General features: G+C 38.9%; 2 protein-coding genes across 3 annotated transcripts; one reads left to right on the top strand and one right to left on the bottom strand.

Moving 5' to 3' along the window:
- Positions 1 to 1,213: 1,213 nt before the first annotated feature.
- ppm1nb (protein phosphatase, Mg2+/Mn2+ dependent, 1Nb (putative)) lies at positions 1,214 to 7,693 on the bottom strand. The gene is made up of 6 exons (XM_079585903.1): positions 6,768 to 7,693; positions 5,827 to 6,398; positions 4,652 to 4,769; positions 4,374 to 4,488; positions 2,383 to 2,446; positions 1,214 to 2,249 (listed from the first exon to the last, which is right to left on the bottom strand). Exons 1-6 carry the CDS (start codon positions 7,177 to 7,179, stop codon positions 2,223 to 2,225), a joined length of 1,308 nt encoding a protein of 435 aa, XP_079442029.1. The 5' UTR covers positions 7,180 to 7,693; the 3' UTR covers positions 1,214 to 2,222.
- A 3,178-nt stretch (positions 7,694 to 10,871) lies between these two features.
- rtn2b (reticulon 2b) lies at positions 10,872 to 20,392 on the top strand. Of its 2 annotated transcripts, XM_079585905.1 has the most exons (8): positions 10,881 to 10,969; positions 11,233 to 11,306; positions 13,183 to 13,390; positions 14,113 to 14,251; positions 14,677 to 14,746; positions 14,892 to 14,938; positions 18,789 to 18,847; positions 19,031 to 19,749. In XM_079585905.1, exons 3-8 carry the CDS (start codon positions 13,245 to 13,247, stop codon positions 19,119 to 19,121), a joined length of 552 nt encoding a protein of 183 aa, XP_079442031.1. In that variant the 5' UTR covers positions 10,881 to 10,969; positions 11,233 to 11,306; positions 13,183 to 13,244; the 3' UTR covers positions 19,122 to 19,749. The 2 variants fall into 2 exon arrangements, with proteins under 2 accessions (XP_079442030.1, XP_079442031.1); XM_079585904.1 differs by lacking the exon at positions 11,233 to 11,306 and having other exon boundaries at positions 10,872 to 10,969; positions 19,031 to 20,392.
- The last annotated feature ends 608 nt before the right edge of the window (positions 20,393 to 21,000 follow it).

Here is a 21,000-nt window from a genome sequence, read left to right as displayed (position 1 = left end):
GAGTGACAGACAGCAACGTTGTTGGTATGGCACGCTGTTTTGACTTTTATTCTTTCTCAGGATATGAATGATGGCAACAATGGCAATGTTTGATATCAGGAATAACATTTCAACTAGTAAAACAATTCTTGATATCTGTAATTGTATTTTCACTAGTTAAATGTCACCATATAGGCTGCCATTCAAATTCAATTGTTGATATCAAAAATTTATTTCTTACACCAATTTCACAAATCAGAAATACAATTATTAGGCCTACTAGTAAATCCAATAAATCATATTTTATTATATAAATAATTACGTGGTTACTAGTGTGAATATAAATTCCTATCAAGAACTCAGTTTTCTCTAGTTTAAATGTTAATTCTTGATATGTAGCCTATTTCAACAGGTTGTTACATTTGTTATTTCTAATATGAAAATATATTTCTGATATCAATAATCAGGGGAGTAATTTCAGATAGCCCATCTAAAATGGCGTTCTTACTAGTAACAATCACATTCATGATATCAGAAATTAACAGTGACAATGAAATTTTTATCAATAGGCTAATGAACATTTTTACTAGTGGAAATGTAATTCCCGATATCAAAAATATCCATTGTTACTAGTAGAAATCTAATTCCTGATATCAATAATGAACATTTTAACTACTGAAAACTGATTTGTTGATATATCTAGAATACATATCCTGAATAAAAGTCAAAACGGCTTGCCACACTGGGTTTGCGGTCTCACAGTCCGAGTGTATTAAATGAGCGAGTCTCTACTGCCCCCCTGAGGATGACAGCGGTATACTCTTAGAAAAAAAGCTTCAATGGGGACATAGAACCCTAGGGTTTTTAACTCCATTTTAAAACACTTTATGCCAAGTAATATATGGAGAAATGTTAAGCATGAAAGTATTATGCAATTTTTTTTTCTAGTGATAAAATATGTTGACAGGCTTTTTAGTTCATAAAATGTTATTAATTAATTAAACCTAAATCCGTAAAATGTCCCATGATGGGAACCCCTAAAAGGTTTTATAGATGATGTGCCTGACCAAACCCTTTAAGTTTCTATATAGAACCTTTTCTTCTAAGATTGCTTACTGATATTGTAACTCCTGTGCTGAAATCTGAGATCAACCACACACACTCACAAAATGTATGACTAATTACCATAAAGCCATCTGGTTATGTAGCAGGACAGACATTAATAAACAGAAATACCACGAATGACTTGATCTGTTTATTATATTTTTTTTCTCAACCTTTATGCTAGCACAAATATTGCACAATATCTGTAAAATGTGCACAAAAATTATTACACAACATGATGATCAGTTCATTTGCTAGTCATTAGGAAAATCTCAGTAATATTAACACGTTGGCATAATTTCAAAGAGGTCAGTAAGGCAACACAGTACAGATCATGCAAACAGAGTAGAGAGATTTACAGGAAACAACTATTCAAAAACAGAAAAAAATGCACTCTGTGACCATATTATGGGCCTGTATATAATCCAAAATGTAAAAGTGCTTGTTTGAATTTTATTTGATAGAATTTGTTTCTTAAAATCTCATCATTTCACGTTTGCCTTATTTGAATTCTTAAAGGAATAGTTTACACAAAAATGAAAATATTGCCAATATTTACTCAAGATCATGTTACTCCGAACCTGTATGCTTTTTTCATTATATACACTTCACATGCTGTCAAGCTTCTAAAAAGGAGTAAGCACTAAAGGCAAGTAAATCATTTTTGGGTGACTTATTTCTTTGATACATCACTGATACACTTGTTGCTAATTTAATGTTAGAGAATAATCTACAATAAAGTTCTGACTTTTTTTATATCGGTTTAAAAAATGACCTGTTATAATGCAAAGACTGAAGAGAACTTTTAAAAGTTTGTCATCACTGTTTAAACACATTACCTGAGTATTGTTGATTGTAAGACTCATTGAATACATTTGGTAAGGAAAATACTGAACGTATCACAATCTAAAGAGTCAAAGTTATACACGGTCATTATTGTCCTGCATTGTGGCACAGCATTGCTTTTTGTAAGTTTCGTCATTCAAGAAACACACAAAAAGAAGGAAGTCAAATTTGTGTTGCTGTCCAAAAAGAAGATCTTTTCCATTTTAATGAGTTTAAAAGACAGAAAACTGATCACTTTTACTTCTTCCTCAATCTAGCACATCCATTTATAAAACATTTATAAAACACGGACTCTAATTGGCATCTGTAGGACGGAATTCCTGAAAAGATACGGAACTCAGATTAAAAATTCTTAGATATTAACTTTAGCATACAGGAATGACAAATACATGAGTCATTTTAACATGTTATTGTTACATATAAAATAGATTTAGTATCTGCACAGAAGCTTACCTGGGCTAATCTTGATCGCCGAGCGTCTTTCTGCTGATAGTAGGCAGAAATTATACAGTTCCGCCTGCAAATGTCCAAAAAAACATGTTATTTCAAAGTTCAGTCCTCTGTTCTTTTGTCAGTCATCCCACCTACATATAATTTGAGCTCTACTCGTGGAGTTGATTGGTGCTCTGGTGTCTGTACTGAGTAGACACTTGAATCTGAGAACATCTGCTGTGTACATGGGCATTGCTCTGCAGCACAAGGGTATATATATATATATATATATATGTCATCCTTGCAGCTTTAATCTCATAATTATGTACCATGTGTCACTATAGGCCTACATGAAATAGTACCATTTGATGAAGTGCAATAAACTCCCCCCTCCCCTACTAAAACAGTTTCACGAGTTCACACTTACATATAATTAGAGGGAGTAAAGTTGAATGCGTATTTGGCGTGCTGTCTGGGGGGAGGGCTCCGAGCTCGGAGTCCGGCCCGAACCCAGAGTACTCCCCCGTATGAGTGGTTAGGACTAGAAGTGTGGAGAAGGGGTGGTGGAGGGATGCTGCTAAACTGTCAATGGATTGAGGTGAGACTGCTGAGTCTATACCCTCTTATTGTTGATTGCTGTGCACTCCACTCGTGTTGATTATCTGAACGTGCTCCTCCCGAACTTTGTTAATAAAACATCATTTAGCATTTTGGAAGAATAGATTAACTTGATTAATTTTGTGAAATTGTTCTCTCATTCACTTGATCCAACATTGAAATAATTAATAAATTATCATTATTATTAATAATAAAAAACGATTCAAATAAATTATTACATTATTATAGGCCTATTAAATATACACTCGTCGGCCACTTTATTAAGTACACCTATTCAACTGCACATTAACGCACATATCGAATCAGCCAGTCACATGGGAGCAACTCAATTTATTTAGGCATGTAGACATGGTCGATACGATCTGCTGAAGTTCAAACTGAGCATCAAAATAGGGAAGAAAGATGATTTAAGGGACTTTGAACATGACATGGTTTTTGGTGCCAGAAGGGCAGGTCTGAGTAGAGACTGCTGATACTGGGATTTGCAGAGAATTGTTTGAAAAAGAGAAAATATCCAGTGAGTGGCAGTTCTGTGGGCGAAACCGGGAGATTCGCATCATGGATATGACGGTGACAAATCAGCAGCGTGATGATATCGTGGCTGCGTTCCAGTCCAAAATTGTCATGTCCTTCACTCGCTAACTTCCCTCCGTCTCGATCACTCGGATGTACGTCATTGCTTACGCTGCACGAGTGCCACTACTGGCGGAAACTGCGATGGGCTGAATTGGAACGTCCTACACTCTAAAAAAGGCTGGGTTGTTTTAACCCAATTTTGGGTGAAATATGTACAAACCCAGCCGTTGGGTTACATTTTTATAATGCATTTTTAATCCAAAGTTTGGGTTTGTCCATATTTGACCCAAAATTGGGTTAAAACAACCCAGCATTTTTTAAGAGTGTAAGCCCTTGATCACTTGGAATCAGCTATGGAGTTGATTTATTATTTTAAAATATTTCCCTTTAAGAATTTTTTTAATGCAGCATCCAAATGTATATAGGTGTGTTTGGGTTGTTTTACATTTAAAAAAGTATAATTAATATATCATAGAGTTGTTTGTTGTGATGGGGATTAGACGAGATATGTGGTGACGTCACAATCGTACTGCATTGTGGGACATATAGGTGCCTGAAGTGTACATATGAAGTAGACTCGCTCACTCGGTCAAAATCGAGGGAACAAGGGTCTGTCCATATAAACTTCCCTCGTCCACTTCACAAAGTGAAGAAAGATTAAAAAGAACGCTAATTGAAAGCTTAGCTTATAGATCTCGTATAGAAACCGTTGAAAAGTTCTTAAAGATGTCTGTGAAATAGGTTTTTACACTTCTCACAGTCACACATGCTGACTGCATTTTTGAGCAGCAGTAAAGCATGATATAAAACACACTCACTTGCTCTGAAGGCCGCCCCCTGGTGGAAGTCCAGGTATCACTGCTGAAGCCAGAACGGTCAGAACTGACAGCAGATCAGGCTCATCACCTCTTGCGCTCAGCTCTTCAAATATCTCTGCCAAAGAAACATGCATGACAATGGTTAAATTCCGTAAGCAGACCTAACCAGATTCTAACCATTACATCAATCCAAGATTTGAAAGGATTTTTATGTGACATAAATCATATAAATCTTAAAAGCAACATCAAAAGAAGCCAGATTCACTCAGATGATTTACCAGTTACTTTGGACTCCAGAAAGTCCTCCAGCTCAGCCTCCTGGTGCAGTGCTTCAGGTGACAGCTGGGGGGCGCCAGGGAAACAGACTAGAATAATGCTGATGTTATCAAGACTCCCCTGTTAGCAAACACATCCAAACAAAACAAATGGAAATGTAAGATGTGCAATTAATGTGTCCGCTATACGATTTCATCTCTAAACTGAGCAGCATTATTTCCCTCTGTTTCTTTAGATAAGGCAGGCAGTAGCATGACGCTCGCCAGTCTTGAGGCTTTTGTTTTAAGGACAACTTCCTCACGTTGATGGTTAAGTAGATTGGAATTGGTGACACTAATGCAGACCTTATCCTTCATTTCTTAGGGATGTTGTCGGTTGTCTATCCCTGCATGGCACAACGCTGGGCAGAATGCTGTAATCTCCTAACACCAAGGCTAAAAGTAGTTTATCCTATTGCAGCTTAGCAGCGGAATACAGCGGCCTCACTTTGAAATGGTGGATGAAAGCGCAGACCTGACAAAGCAGAGATCTGGCTCACTGCGGAGAGAAAGATGCTGACATTTTCAGGTCGGCACACATCCTTTTCTGCAGCCTAAAGCCCATTCTGTGTTTCTCTTATGTAATATAACAGCCTGGCTGAAGTCAGCTTGAGATGCCAATGCCATAGCCAACAGACTTCAGACTTCATATTATAAAATATACTTCATCTTTACAATCCTAAAAAACATTTTGGGCAACTGATTTTGGAAAATATATGTGTACAGTATATAAATAAAAATATTATGTCCAAACATTTGAGGAAATATAAGCAACTAAAACTTGTATATAATATAAATAACTTGAATATAAATGATACATTTGTATGATAAAATATATCTGAAAATATATTTTCAGACACATTTCTGAAAGCGGCTTGTCTCTGAAACTTTGGAGAGCAGTTTGCATGTGGAATCGCATCTTTTGCAATACATCCATGGCAGTCAAACGCGAGAGTTGGTCTATGCATATGCAAGTTTTGGTGGTAAATCCAATGTAACAAAACGTGAATAAAGAACTGAAGCTGCCATTTTCTCGCCACTGGTTCTCCTGCATGAGTGTGAGGAGAAATCAAACTTGGGTTTGGACCACACAATCGAAATCAGTGAGAACTGCCTAAAAATCTTCCATTCATACTAACCTTATAGAGGCAGAGGTCGATGACCTGGGAGCAGACCTCTCTCAGGTCTGTGCAGACACGCAGTCGGCTGTGTACGAAGGCACAGAGCTCTTCATTACTGACAGTGTCCCACACACCATCGCAGGCCAGAACCAGAAACTCATCTGCTGGCGAGCGCTCCACAGCCGACACTTCCGGCTCGGGCGAGACCATCTGTTCTGTGACCGGCCTCCACTCGGCTGTCTTGTAACTGAAGTCGCCCAACGCCCGAGAGACTGCCAGCGAGCCATTCACGCGCTGCAAATTCACAGATCCTCCAGCGCTCTCTATCCTCTCCCTCTCACCAGGGCTGAAGGGCTTGTGGTCCTCTGTCGAGAAGGCAACCCGTCCCGCACGGCACAAGACGGCCCGAGAGTCCCCGCAGTTCACAAAGTAGATGTGGTGCGGGGTGATAGCAGTGGAAACGACAGTGGTCCCTCCACGTTCCCAACCCTCACGGCAGGCCATGGCATGAAGGTGCTTGTCCATGAGAAAAAAGCCCTCCTTGATACCCTCAGTGACCCTTTCCACATTTGCATCTGCTCGGATCTTGCCTGAAAAGAAAAAGCTCATGTCACTAAATCACAAAGACGAATCTAAAGGCTTCATTAGTAAAGATTGCAACAAGCAGCCATTATGTGACTTTTAATTGCTTTTAAGTAATAAGTAATAATATTGATGTGGCTTTGGATGCACAGTAGGTTTAGAAATGAATCCAATCTGAGGAGATCGTCTCGGATCTATTCTAAAGAGATCAACAATATCACCCATGTGATGATCAAATGGGAATTCTGTTTCTCAACAAAATCCTCCCAGTCGTTACGTTTGCTGTGCTCTCAAATAACTGATGATGTACTGTCATCAGTATAAGCCAAAGAGATACAAGAAGTCCTTCCCTTTTTGTACAACAGCTTGTCGCTCACCTGTGCCCAGGATGTGGTCCAGCAGGTTCCGGGAGCAGTGTTGGGCCACCGCGCTCCCTGCGTGTCCATCGAACACGGTGAAGAACCCCCAATGGGACAGTTCCCCTCCTAGCTGAGGAAAGCAGTTGTGGAAATCCTCCATGTGGGCCCTCCAACCCTGCATGCTGGCCAGGGCGTAGGTAAGTCCCCAGGAGGCACATCCTTCTTGCATGTGCTTGTCCAGAACCGGTCGATCTAAGTAGGGGCTAGGGATGACCCCTTCCTCCTCTCCTGCCTCTTCGCCTTCGGACAGCTCCCCTGCACCTCCCCCTCGCCCCCCTTTAAAAAAGGAGGTGACCCTTTTCTCAGTTTCCTTCACCAGCTGCCTTACAAAAGCAGGCATTTCCACGCTTCCTTTCCTGGATGTCCTCATGGTGTCTTTTTTTCCGCACTCGTTTGAATCCGTTCACGGCCTCCACCCAGTGCTGTTGCTCGCTGGCTTTGGTTTGGCTGTGTGCAGCCTTTCTGTTTAGGGCCTTCACAGCATTATCTCCCAAGAGGCTGATTCTGCACCTTCAAGCATCCTTTAATGATCCACTGTAGAACGGTTGATTTCCCCTTCCGTCACTCTACCCATTGCTAGACATTCTCACTGTGATCTAATCTATCTGTAGGCATAGCTGCTCTTCCCAATTTGATCCACTTTTGTTGCCTTCCTCCTCTGTATGTCAGTGATATTCTCTCTCTCTAAGCTTTCTCTCTCTCTGAGCCTGTTATTTTCCTGTCATCACTCTGATTGGCTGAGCTATTTCTGTGTACCAATCATCTCGCAGTGTCCTCCCTCTTGTTGTACACACCAACAGGCAATCCTTTTGCAGAGTGGCTCTCTTTTTCACATGTTCAGTGCTTCTCTCTCTCCCTCCCTCCGCCTCTCCTCTTGAACTCCCTCTGTTAATCATCTGTGCTGAACATTTGATAATTTTGGATTACCTAACATGCACAGATTAATGTGCATAACAGATTTTCACAGTAGCCCAGTTAGAGAGAAAGACAGAGAGCGAGAGAGATAAAAAGAGAGCACACAGTAGCCTCTTTTTAAAAATGTTATGTGGGGTAGATTCAGTGATTCATATTAAAGAATATGGTTTGCCTTGAGCAGAATTCATGAATGGCATATTCAAACGTGAACTTAGGAGACTCTTACAAGGGATGATTAGGACAGATTAGTGGATTATGTTAATTTAAAAATGCTATTTTTGTCATTGTAACTCTTGTTGTGTGTCCATGAAATGACGCAAATAAAAATATGTCATGAATAAATGTGTTTGACAGCAGAACGATCATTGCATCAGATGCTGGTAGTACTGAGTCATCTGCTGGGTCAAGTAACATGAAAAAAAGTTTTTTTTAAGGATTTTTAACACTTTTAAACAGAAAGCAGTAATGGCACAATGAAGAACTAATACAAATAAATATAATAGTAGTAGTAGTATTGATTATTAGGGGTGTAACAATATATCGCAAATTAAAATGACTAAATGTATTGTGCATATGTATGATTCACCCAAAATAAAAATTTCTGTGAGAAATAAATTCAAGTTTAAAGAGTTTCAGTAACAGTACTACATTAAACTACAATATATATCATGTTGAATATAATGTATAATAATTCAATGGGGGATATTTGTGGGTCCTGATTATGCCAAATGTCTTATGTTACCAGTAAAAAGTGGTCTACATTATTTTAAATATATCTAGCCAGTGACAGAGTTCAAGAATGTTCGTCTAAAATAATTCTGTATTTTCAGCTTCAGAATCATGAATATTTTAATTCTGGTGTCACATGTACATTGGGTTACCAGCACCAAGTCCAAGCCTATTCATTTCCATCCCCGATGTGAAACCCAATTTAGCATTTTAATCAACAGTACTTTTTCTGTAATCCTTTTACCAGATGTCTTGGAGTAATAAAACTGTATTGTCAAGTCAAGTCACCTTTATTTATATAGCGCTTTTTACAATACAGATCGTATCAAAGCAGCTTCACAGTGATAACATGAAAATAATAATAAAAAATTCATCATCGTCCACATTTAAGGCAGATCTATAATATTGTTGAATATTAAATGTCCCCAACTAAGCAAGCCAGAAGGTAAGGCAACAGCGGCAAGGAACCAAAACTCCATCAGGTGACAGAATGGAGAAAAAAAACCTTGGGAGAACCCAGGCTCAGTCGGGGGCCAGTTCTCCTCTGGCCAACGAGCGAACAGTGAATGATTATGGTTCAGGAGCATTACAGGTCAGAAGTCAGAATGAATCAGAGTATTTGTCCAGTTCCGGTTGGTTGAAGTCGGAGTGGAGAGGAGGAGAGACTGGTTGACACTTCAGGTCAGCGGCGTCGTCGTGTCCTGGCGCTGGTCCTTCATCAGATCTGGATATCAAGGTCCCCCTGCTCGTGAGTTCAGTATCGTGATATGTATCGAATCATGACATAAAGTACAGTGGGGAGAACAAGTATTTGATACACTGCTGATTTTGCAGGTTTTCCTACTTACAAAGCATGTAGAGGTCTGTAATTTTTATAAATCCAGAAAATCACATTGTATGATTTTTAAATAATTAATTTGCATTTTATTGCATGACATAAGTATTTGATCACCTACCAACCAGTAAGAATTCCGGCTCTCACAGACCTGTTAGTTTTTCTTTAAGAAGCCCTCCTGTCCTCCACTCCTGTATTAACTGCACCTGTTTGAACCTGTATTAAAGACACCTGTCCACACACTCAATCAAACAGACTCCAGGCTCTCCACAATGGCCAAGACCAGAGAGCTGTGTAAGGACATCAGGGATAAAATTGTAGACCTGCACAAGGCTGGGATGGGATACAGGACAATAGGCAAGCAGCTTGGTGAGAAGGCAACAACTGTTGGCGCAATTATTAGAAAATGGAAGAAGTTCAAGATGACGGTCAATCTATCCCGTTCTGTGGCACCATGCAAGGTCTCACCTCGTGGGGCATCAATGATCACGAGGAAGGTGAGGGATCCGCCCAGAACTACACGGCAGGACCTGGTCAATGGCCTGAAGAGAGCTGGGACCACAGTCTCAAAGAAAACCATTAGTAACACACCACGCCATCATGGATTAAAATCCTGCAGCGCACGCAAGGTCCCCCTGCTCAAGCCAGCGCATGTCCGGGCCCGTTTGAAGTTTGCCAATGACCATCTGGATGATCCAGAGGAGGAATGGGAGAAGGTCATATGGTCTGATGAGACAAAAATAGAGCTTTTTGGTCTAAACTCCACTCGCCGTATTTGGAGGAAGAAGAAAGACGAGTACAACCCCAAGAACACCATCCCAACCGTGAAGCATGGAGGTGTAAACATCATTCTTTGGGGATACTTTTCTGCAAAGGGGACAGGATGACTGCACCGTATTGAGGGGAGGATGGATGGGGCCATGTATCGTGAGATCTTGGCCAACAACCTCCTTCCCTCAGTAAGAGCATTGAAGATGGGTCGTGGCTGGGTCTTCCAGCATGACAACGACCCGAAACACACAGCCGGGGCAACTAAGGAGTGGCTCCGTAAGAAGCATCTCAAGGTCCTGGAGTGGCCTAGCAGCAATCGGCAGTGTATCAAATACTTGTTCACCCCACTGTAAATGTAATTATTAATAAAATTATATATATATATATATTATTATTTATATTATAATTTATTAAATCATTATAATAATACTATTATTCATATAAAATGTAATATAATTTAAAATAAATGAATATATAATATTCATATATAAATCTGTACACACACACAATCATCAGAATAATCATTCACACAACATCTTCAGTTGAGTGTTAAAGGCCAGCACTTTTGCTGGCATGTGAGAAGAAAAAAAGCACAGGATTCCCTGAACAATCCCCGAGTAATTTGCCCGTATCTAAGGTTATCCATTTCCCATGAGATGAAGACTTGTCTACACACAGACATATGCTGACGTCTCAGGTTCCTTAAGCTCAGAACCGCCCATGAGGGATCATAGCTGTGTATGTGTGTGTTTGTAAAGATGGAGTGTCCAAGTGGTTGAGATATTATTAGGTCAGACCAACCCCTTCCTGCTGACAACGCTAGGATGGCCAAAAAAAGCCCACAGAGGGTTCGTGAAGTTCTGGGAGGAGAGGGGGTTTGGTGAGGAAGCAGCAGAAATGGCCAGCAAAGGTGAGAGTCTTCCGCAAAAACCGAACAGCACTAAAACTGAGGTCTCCTGAGCTATATTGTTTACATGTGTAATGTGCTGGAATGCGAAGAGCAAGTTGTAACTGAGGAAAGTGTGTGTGGTGTGTGTGCGTGCGTGTGTTTGTGTGTGGGTGGGGGGATCAGATTGAAGTTGAGTGGTTTACACTAGAGGTATAGTAATACTGACTAGTCAGCACATCACACATCACTTCTCAATGGGAATCTGATGGATGGACTGCTTTCAGGAGCGGACTGATGCATGACTCTAGGATTTTGAGGCAGAGGGAGAAAAGGAAGCATTGATGTCTGAAAGAAGGAGGTGAGATCTTCTCTCAGTCTTATTTTGGCTGTGCTGGCACATATGTCTCCCCGGAGAGATTCAATCTGACCCGGCCATGTTAGGCAGCAATAAAGAGGAGTGAATGCCTCGTGGAAGTTTTTTTTTTAGTAGAGAAGATTTCAGAGGGTTTGGATTGATCTGATAATGGCTCTTTCAGCTTTGCACCAGTGTGCGCCACGGCACAGATTTGCACCTGCGTTTGAAAGATAATCGGAATCAACAGCTGTTGGGGTCTATTGGCTTTACAGCGGAAAGGGCGTGAAAACGCACACTGCCATTAGCTGTTCCACTTGGGTTGTGTCCATGCACTCTCTCTGACACAAGGGCTTCTTGTCCATTTATCTCATATGTTTGTCTCAAAGAGCATTTGCACTCATTTATTGCGGTTGTAAAAAATAATGTGCAAATAAGTGATAGATGAGCTCATGGACAACTGGACAGTGGATGATTCTTCGCTTTGGATTCAGATTAGTCTGTTCATATGCAGACAAAATTGAATGCGTTTATAGACTTGCCGTGTTTGGCACAGCCTGGGGTGTATAATGTGATCAAGCTTGGCTGGACAATGACGTGGATTCATCAAGCGTTTCTGGTGGAGTCTGCCTTGATCACATGTCATGATAATCAATAATCAATGCTAAATGAAAATCTCTGACAGCCTAAAATGAAAACAAATAAATCTCTGTAAAGTCCTTGACAGCATTAAGGCCACTCCTTTATGTTTCTGTGAACTTTTTAATTCCACTAGTTATTTTGTGTTTCTCTCCACTGAGCCTTGTTTATCCTTTTATTGTGCTATTTAAAAGCTTTTACACTGCTTTACGTTGCCTGAAATTCACCACAAAGAAGGAGAACGTTTAGCCTGACAGAGTATTTTAATATTTTGTTTTTGGATACTCAATATGTACTCTACCCATCCCATTCCTAGTAGATCACTCATTTTACACAAACAAAGTTGGATACTTTGGTGGCTGAATGACGTTATCACTACAATGATAATACTGGCAATGATGACATGTTGCAATTTCAGTACATTACATACATCCAGTCTGGATGATCCAGATCTATTTTACTATTTTACTCTCAACAAATGACCACTCACTGCAAAAGCTTCCTGCTAGCTAATTAAAAAAAGGTTACAGATGTTTATGTGTTCACATATGGCATCAGTTTTTGCATTTTATATTTTCCTAAACCTAATTCATCATACATTACACATTAGGGAGAAAGAAAAAAATAAAAGAAAAAAAGAGAGAAACCTTCTTGACAGAGAGATGATTCATCTTCCTATGTATGATATCACTTCCATTATTTGACATAGGCTGACATTAAAATTAAGGGACATAAGGAAATTAGTTCTTTATTTAACAATTAATCTATCATTTTCTGGGGAATAAGATTCCAGTTAGTAAATTTGAGTCTTTTATCAAATTAAAAGTCCCACTAAATTTAAAAGGCCAGAGTGAAATATAGGCCAATTTGCTTAATTTCTTAATTCTCCAAAATAATAATAATAATTTGGTTTAAATTTAGAAGGGAAAAGACAGTTTTGAAAATGGAGAATTTCTTTAAAATGTTATCAATTATTCATTCTAAAGTGAATTAACTCAACTAAAGTTTGTGGAATGACTCAAAGAATGGATGAAAATCTGTAATATGATAGTCTGTTTTACCACACATTACCAGACACTGTGCAAACATGCACATCTGCATCCCTTTTTAGGGCCGACTTCAAAGCAGTATTGCATGGTCTTCACATTTCTCCCTCAGTCGCTTTCCATCTTTCTGCCTGGCTATGCCTCTTTATGTTTATTTCCCTGACGTTACACACATTAATTTTTCTTGTCCTCTCTAGTGTTGGATCTGTTATACTGGCGAGATCTGGGGACCACCGGGCTGGTGTTTACTGGTTTGGTTATGGGTTTGGCTTGTTTGTTCCAGCTCAGTGCCATCACAGTCCTGTCCAACCTCGGTTTGGGCATTATGGCCTTCACCCTCCCTGTACGCTTCCTTTACAAAGCTTCAACACTTGTCCGCCTCAGCGATGGATCTCATCCCTTCCAGTGAGTATGCTGTAAAACAATAACAGTTTAAACAGCCATAACCCCAAATGTGTAACTGACACTGCTGTTTACTGTAGCTCTGAAGAGTAAATGGAATAGTAACAGAAGTCTCATGTCACTCCACATCCGAGTGAGTTGATTCGTTCAAAAACCGATGTAATCATTCACTCAAACAATTTGTTCACAAACACTGTTGCTGAATCCCAGTTCTCTTACTATGCACTATTTTTGTGAAGTTTTTCATTTGTGTTTTTGGCGTACAGACGATATTGTTGTTAAAACGATCCCCGTTCGCATGGATCCGCAAAACAATTAAAAACACTGTATTATGAATGACAGGCCAGCAGTTAGCGATGTCACTTTGTAAAGAAACTCTACGCGCCTATAGACTGAACACGTAAGAATGCGCATGACGTCACCATTTACACAAATTTCTGTTTTTGTTTTACGCTATGGAAAAAACACTCTTGCTCATGTGATATTGCTTATAAATTTTGCCTGATTTGCAAGCTGTTTTGAATGGACCAGTTCACTCTGATACAGTCCATATCAAGTTGTTCATGGGTTAAAATGTTCATTCTTGAGATGCATAACAGTTGAGCAGATTTAAAACAAATATTGAGTGATTTGGCAGGAGCTTGACGGAGGGAAAAGCAACTCAAATAAGTTGGGATTAATGCATGTAATCTTTCTCAGCTGGTCCACTTTTCTTTATTAAAAAGGTCATATTTGGATGAGGACCGCACGCTGACAGATGAGGACACAGTCCGCATGGCGGAACAAATCGTTCTGCTGATTGCTACGGCTGTCACCGAGATAAAGAGGCTGTTCTTCATCGATAGCATCATGGACTCAGTGAAGGTCTCGCACACATCTTAAATATCTCACCTCAGCTACACTGAGCAGTTTTTATGCTTTTACTGTAATTTATGACCTACTTTCACTACATCAGGGGACACTGCTGACTTACGTAATTAGTCCTGATATTAAATATTACCATGCGCTTTCATTCCCAAAGGCAAAGGTGCTGGGAGAATAAGCATGTGAAGGTGAAGAAATTCATATTTGGAAAAAAGCTGAACTTTATTATTATAAGAACAAAAGGTTCCTGTAGCTCCTCTGGTTCAGCAAGGGAACACAGATATAAAATATATACCTTCATTGCACTGTTAATCTCTTCAGATAAAAGCATCTTGCAAATGAATAAATGTAAATCTAAAGTATAACCATTCAAAATGAAATATTATGCTTTTATCTGAATGACTGTATTTTATTTGTTTGTGTAGTTTGTTGTGTTCCTGTATTTGTTGACATATGTGGGGGTCCAAGCTAATGGTCTCACGCTGGTGATGACCGGTAAGGATATCCTGCTGAAATTTGTAATGTAAAGCAAATCATGACTGAAACTATTTTTTGAACTAATATTAGTCAGTAAACCGCTGAATTCTAAACAACTGTGTTGATGTTATGGCGTTAATGTAATCCTTTCACTTGTGAACAGGTGTGATATGTGCCTTCTCTCTGCCACTGTTATACAAACTTCAACAGGTAAGTGCATCCGTTGGATTTTACATATAGAGACCTATATTCAAAGTCTTGAAAAAAGCCTTAAGCCGTGTGTCCACCAAAGCGTTTTTTCACGCGGCTGGCTTTATTTTTCTATTGTTGTCAATGGGAACGCCGCGTTTTTAGAACGCCAGGAGCGTAACGAGGCGCTGAGCGAGTATTTAACGCTCAAGCAGTGTTGCCAGATTGGAAATGTCCAAGTATCGTACCAGAAGCTCAAAATTATCGTATTTTGAAGAGAATGATCGTACACGAGGAAAACATGCGCAGAATTCTCCACCGGGGGGGGGGGGGGGGGGGGGGGGGGGAGTCTGAATAATTCGCTTGGTTGGGTCCTGACCATAGACTGTAAAAAAAATAGGTCCTTACATGCGCTTCGTGAGGCACACACGCACACTAGCACACACACGCAAGGTCTCTCGCTCCCTTTATCTGCTGTGCGCGCGCTACACATGCGCGCTCTTGCTTGCTCGATCTAGATTTCGGGAGATTTTTTAACTAATTTGCAGGCAATTCTGAAATTATCGTACATTATGGGATTTTTTTCATTATTGATCGTACATCGTACAGAGGTCAAAATTATCGTACAAATACGATAATTATCGTACGTCTGGCAACACTGCGCTCAAGTGCTGAGCGCTCGGCGTTTTTTACAGGTCGCCGAGAGTTGAAGAATGTTCAACTTTAGGTAAAACGCACCGCTCATCACTGTCACTTTTTAGCCAACCGTCCAATCACAGTGGAGGAGGGGCGGGACTAATACCACACGGACCAACGGATATTCTGTATCATAGCAACGATGCGTCTCAACTGAAAAAAAAAACTGCGCTGCCAAAACGCTCTCAAGCGCCCGCAGCTCGGCGTTTTCAGCAGAGCGCCTAGCGTTTTCAGGTGGCTAAAAGCGCTTTGGTGGACACACGGCCTTAATATACATACACTCCAAATAAAGGCTATTTGTGGCATCAATGGTTCCATGAAGAACATCCATACTTTCCATTCCACAAAAAGGTCTTTAGATTTTTAAAATGTTCTTCACACCAATGGCCCGTTCACACCAAGGACGATAACTATAAAGATATAGTTCTAAAAATCATTCTCAATACTAAAGAATAGCAGAGTTCACGCCACAGCAATGATGATAACGGCACAGAGAAACAATAGTTGGAATCACGTTCAGAACGATTTTATTCAACTGATGAACAATAAAAACATTGACAGCCAATCAGAATCCATCCTACTTTAAAGCTGCAGTCCGGCACTTTTTTGGGTTTAAAAATATCAAAAAATACATTTTTGAAAAAAACGTAACCAGACAGTGTTCAAAACGATCTGCTTGCCTTACCTCGATTCAAAACGGTAAGCTTGTAATAATGATTTTAATTCTAGTGGTAGGCTACTGGTGGATTTCCGCGGGAATTTCGAGCATGTCTTTGCGTCATTACGTCACTTCTGTACACATAGAGAAGGAGTCTCGGCTAGTCGGCTATTATAGCGTGTGTGGATGATGGTGGAGATTTAGCTTAGCACTTGGTATGGCGGATCCCGAAAGTTTAAAGCGACAATCACCAGTGACAACTGGAGATTCACCAGTTGTAAAACCCAAAGACTTCGGACTTCAGAAAAAATATATTTTTCACGTTTTGACGTGATATAAGCAATCGTTAGATTTAATCAGCATGCTATAGCCTACTGCAATGCTTCCCCCCACCCCCCTAATTTGGTCAGAACAAAAGTGAATGTTACTTACTTGTTCAGATGACATTTTTCGATGAAAATTCTAATGTTGACACTTTCAAAAAGTATACTCTGAGATTGCTGATGACAGTACAGTATCCACAGCGACGCGGCAGCGACAGGTTCTCCTCAATACATTGTGTTCATCCGCGCTGTTTCATGCCGATTTACTACCCACGCACAGTTAATAATTCCGCGAATAACTGCAATTGCAGATTTCGAACAGAGATGGCGACAAAGAGGAAAAATGACGGACTGCAGCTTTAACAAGCTCGAGCATTTAAAGTGACAGACAAGCACGCGCTTAGAATAAACAGAAATATATTGTCCACTATTCACTGTAAACCTAAATAAGTTGGCAAAACTCAAAACATTTAAGGCAATCAATTGCAAAAGTAGCAAAATCAAAGTTATGAAATTCAAAGTTTAGCCTAAGTAAGCAGAACTGGCTGATTTTTATTTTGTACTTATACATTTTAATTGTTCTTAACTTGAAATGTTTGATTACACTTATTCATACAATTAACTTAAAACTTTCATGTAATCTCAATGTGAACACTTTTTTAGTATAAACTTTGCTAGCTTTAACAAGTTAATCTGCTAACATACTAATTTGTTAACATATTAGCAGTGGTACGTTATACAGAAGCATTAGCTGTATGAGTGCAAAAATATAAAGGTATAATTTGCTCTCAAATCAAGCTCATGCACCACTCGTCACCATGATGGTAACTATCCTAAAACCAACATTAACAGAAATTATTCTAAATTAGCAAAACAAAACATTAATCTACTAAATCTCCCACTTAACATTAATTAAAAAAACATTAAATTACACTTAATTTTAGCATTTATTCTCCCTTTCAAGTGCCATCGGCAAAGCATGCTGGGAAATAGACATCCCAGCCGTTACAGTTAAACTTAAGTTCGTCTAAATTAAAATAAATAATTTCATAAATCTCAAAACAATGAAACAGTTCAGTTTACTTAAAATATATCAGTTCTGTGAACTTGAAAGAAAAATAAAGTGCTAAATACTCATAAAAGTTCATTTGACTGAACTAATTAGTTTAATTTAAGTTTGTCCTACTCAAACCAATTAATTATTTTGAGTGTTAGGGTTTACAGTGATAGTGTGGACGCTGCACGATTAATCGCAATTTACATGTAATCGCACTTAAATCGATTTTGCTTATAACGATTTTGAAATCTTTTTTGAAATTATTTATACAGCTTGTCATTGATGTATGGCTCTGTAAACGCTGCTCCATCTGAAAGCACTGTGAGTTTGAGTCAGTTATAACATTTGCAAAAGCAACACGTGTCAAACATCTTTCCAAATATGAATAAGGCAGTCGTGTTTTTATTAGTCATCATGTTTAATCAATCAAAGCGTTTCAATCTTCTTTTTATTCAGCTACAGCGATGATGCCCATAGGGATTTCCTGGAATGATGTGTGTTATCTACTTCTGCGGTGGGGCATTTTTGGAGTTTCTGCATGTGACGCCCTCTGGTGTTCAGATGGAGCAGCATTTAGCCTACTACCGATCAGCCGCACTGCACTGACAAGCTGCGATTATAAAATAATCACAGCCTTTGCCAAATCGCGTGCAGTTTCATTGCGATTAATTGTGCAGCCCTAGGGCGCTTAATAAGTTTTAACAACATATGTTTTTACATGGCATAACTCATCAAAATAAGTTAAGCAATTTTCAAGTTATAAGATTTAACAATTTTTTTATGTCAGTTTAATGCTTTTTACAGTGCAGTTATCTTTAGTTTGTTCTTGGTGTGAACAGGCCTTAAAAAAAAAAAAAAACTTCTATCTATAAGAACTGTTCACTGAAAGGTTTTTTGGAGAACCCAAAGGGTTCTTCTATGGTACTGCTGCAGAAACACCCTTTTGGAACCCTTATTTTTAAGAGTGTAAAAAAAGTGTTTAGAAACGTGTTAGGTAACAGCAGGAATTTACCATTGCCCTCATTTTCCTAACCAGAAATGCACTTTTTATTAGATCTCACTAATTTATGCACATTGTTTCACACACCATAAGCTATTTCAAACTTGACACTTAAGTTTTATTTTAATTTTTAACAGGGGAGGATCGACAAGATTGTTAAAGCAATCAAAAAACTTGTGGATAAAATCACCGAAATGTAAGTAAGAAGAAAATAAAAAAAATCAAGCACCTTAAATTTACATTCCACATATTTAATTTCTCCTTGCAAAGAAACAAATGATGCTCAAAACACATTCAATATGACTTTAACAACCGTGGTTTATTTTCTTTCAATTGATCATGTTCTCTGTGCCACTTCTTTTACACGTTTCTTTTCTAGAGTTGATCTTGTGGTTTCCCTGGCCAAACCTTCACCAGCCCAAGCACCTTCCCCTACCCCCACACCAAAAAATAAACAGAAGACTAAATGAAGAGGAGGGAGAGAGAAATGTGGAGTACACTGAACAAAGAAAGTCTTACGTTGCAGCTGCAGCCCTGCGTGTTAGGCAGGGTCGGGGTTTGGGGGTTATGAACGAGCGCTATGTTTTACAGTACTTTTATTACGGTGCTAGGAGATTCCTCACCAGGTCTTCTCAAAAGAATTAAGCAAAAAGCTTCTTCAAGAAGCACACGTCAGTCAAGAGAAGTCTAGATGTACACCTATTGTATTCATTTATTTCATTCAAAAACTGTCTTTTATAACTAACTGTATAAAGCTGTGTAATATTTATAATTCTTGGTTCATTTAGCCTGACAGGGCTTTTCTACTGATTTTTATAGAACCAGCTGAACCTAGTGACAGTTGCAGTATGTTTCTCTCCACTAGAGGGTACAATGTGACCACACAATCACAAGTAGGTGACAGAAATTCTGTCATGTAAATTTGTTTAACATTTTTGGAGCTTACAATTAACACTGGGATTGTTCTCATAATTTGGTTTTGGTTACATGGTAATTCAAAACTAATTTATAAGTCACTATGAAACAAGTTGTTTTGCTTCCCTGTCTTTGTCCGTCTTTTGTGCAACACGACCCCCCAGTAAACGTGTTTTCAACGTTATTTGCCCCTTTTTTTGCATCTGACAACATACAAAACATCTCCTCATATATTTTGGACTTTGCACGGGAGTAAGCAGCTGCTGAGGATGCTGCTGATTTGAGATGACTACGGAGAGTCCAAAGGAACAGCGATTTCAAAACATTCAATTATATAATGGTTGCAGATGACATTCTGATGCTGAACAGAAACAAATATAGGATGTCTTTTGATGTTCAAATACTTCCATGCTAGGATTTCCATAAACAAAATATGGTTATTGTCTTCACAGACTTTTAAGAAAGATCTGTACCATCCGTAAAATGACAACATTCATGGGGACTGTTTAGAAAGCACGAGAAGAACAATCCGCACACGAGAAGACGACACTCAATGTAAGGAAGAATACCAATACTTATCTGTCGAAAACAATTGCACTCAAAGGAACATTTTGTATTCCATTTTATATAACCTAGCCTACTTCAGACTGACTTTAAATTGCGTGTGTCATTTTTTGTTAAATGGTAGTAGTGGGAAATCTCTAAATGAGGATATGAAGAAAACTGACATTTAGTTAAGTTAAGTTATTCACTTTATTAAGCTTTTCTAAATAGCGGTAGGCTATGTAATTAAATGCCCTGTCTGATTGAATGATGGCTGAATTGTCTGAATCTACTGACTCAATTTATTTTTCGACAGGCTTTGAAGTTTTGTACTTGTACTTTGATTAGTACTTGACCTGTTGATATTTACTGGTGCCATCACAATAAGAGATATATTCTATTTTTAGCAACAACTTTTTGTGTTAAAAAAAAGTTATATAAAATATTGTTTATTTTAGATGGAAATAAATACATACACACACACACACACACACACACACACACACACACACACACACACACACACACACTTTTACTCACAAAAATTGAAAACAAATAATTGTTTTGGCTATTAATTTTCAATAAATAGCTGGACATTATTGCTCCATGACAGGTTCACAAACATCCTTTTACTGGAAAAAAAATTAATATGATGAAATGACTATAATTACAATAACTTTCTGAAGCCATATAACCTGGTGACATATGTAAATAAGTAGTTTTCATAACAGTAATGTTCATTGTTCTACTGTATAAAAGCACATGAATAAGACCAACAAACAACGCAGAACACCCACGAAACCTTTTCACACCATCAAGCCGTTCTTATTGTTGAGCAATGTGTCAGTCTTTTTCATTGTTTTACTCTTCTTCTAACGAAACTTGTGGCTT

This window comes from Phoxinus phoxinus, assembly GCF_949152265.1.
Source record: "Phoxinus phoxinus genome assembly, chromosome: 17".
NCBI classification, from domain to species: Eukaryota; Metazoa; Chordata; class Actinopteri; order Cypriniformes; family Leuciscidae; genus Phoxinus; species Phoxinus phoxinus.
Note: the sequence above shows the minus strand (reverse complement) of the source record. Positions and strands in the feature narration are given on the sequence as shown.

Excerpts from the sequence above, each read along its gene's own strand:
- ppm1nb (XM_079585903.1), bottom strand. The coding sequence starts at position 7,179 with ATGAGGACATCCAGGAAAGGAAGCGTGGAAATGCCTGCTTTTGTAAGG. Across the intron at positions 4,770-5,826 it reads TCGACCTCTGCCTCTATAAG|GGGAGTCTTGATAACATCAG; the intron begins GTTAGTATGAAT and ends GTTTGCTAACAG. Across the intron at positions 2,447-4,373 it reads GGGGGCGGCCTTCAGAGCAA|GCGGAACTGTATAATTTCTG; the intron begins GTGAGTGTGTTT and ends GGACATTTGCAG.
- rtn2b (XM_079585904.1), top strand. Across the intron at positions 13,391-14,112 it reads GATGGATCTCATCCCTTCCA|GTCATATTTGGATGAGGACC; the intron begins GTGAGTATGCTG and ends TTTATTAAAAAG. Across the intron at positions 14,747-14,891 it reads TCTCACGCTGGTGATGACCG|GTGTGATATGTGCCTTCTCT; the intron begins GTAAGGATATCC and ends ACTTGTGAACAG.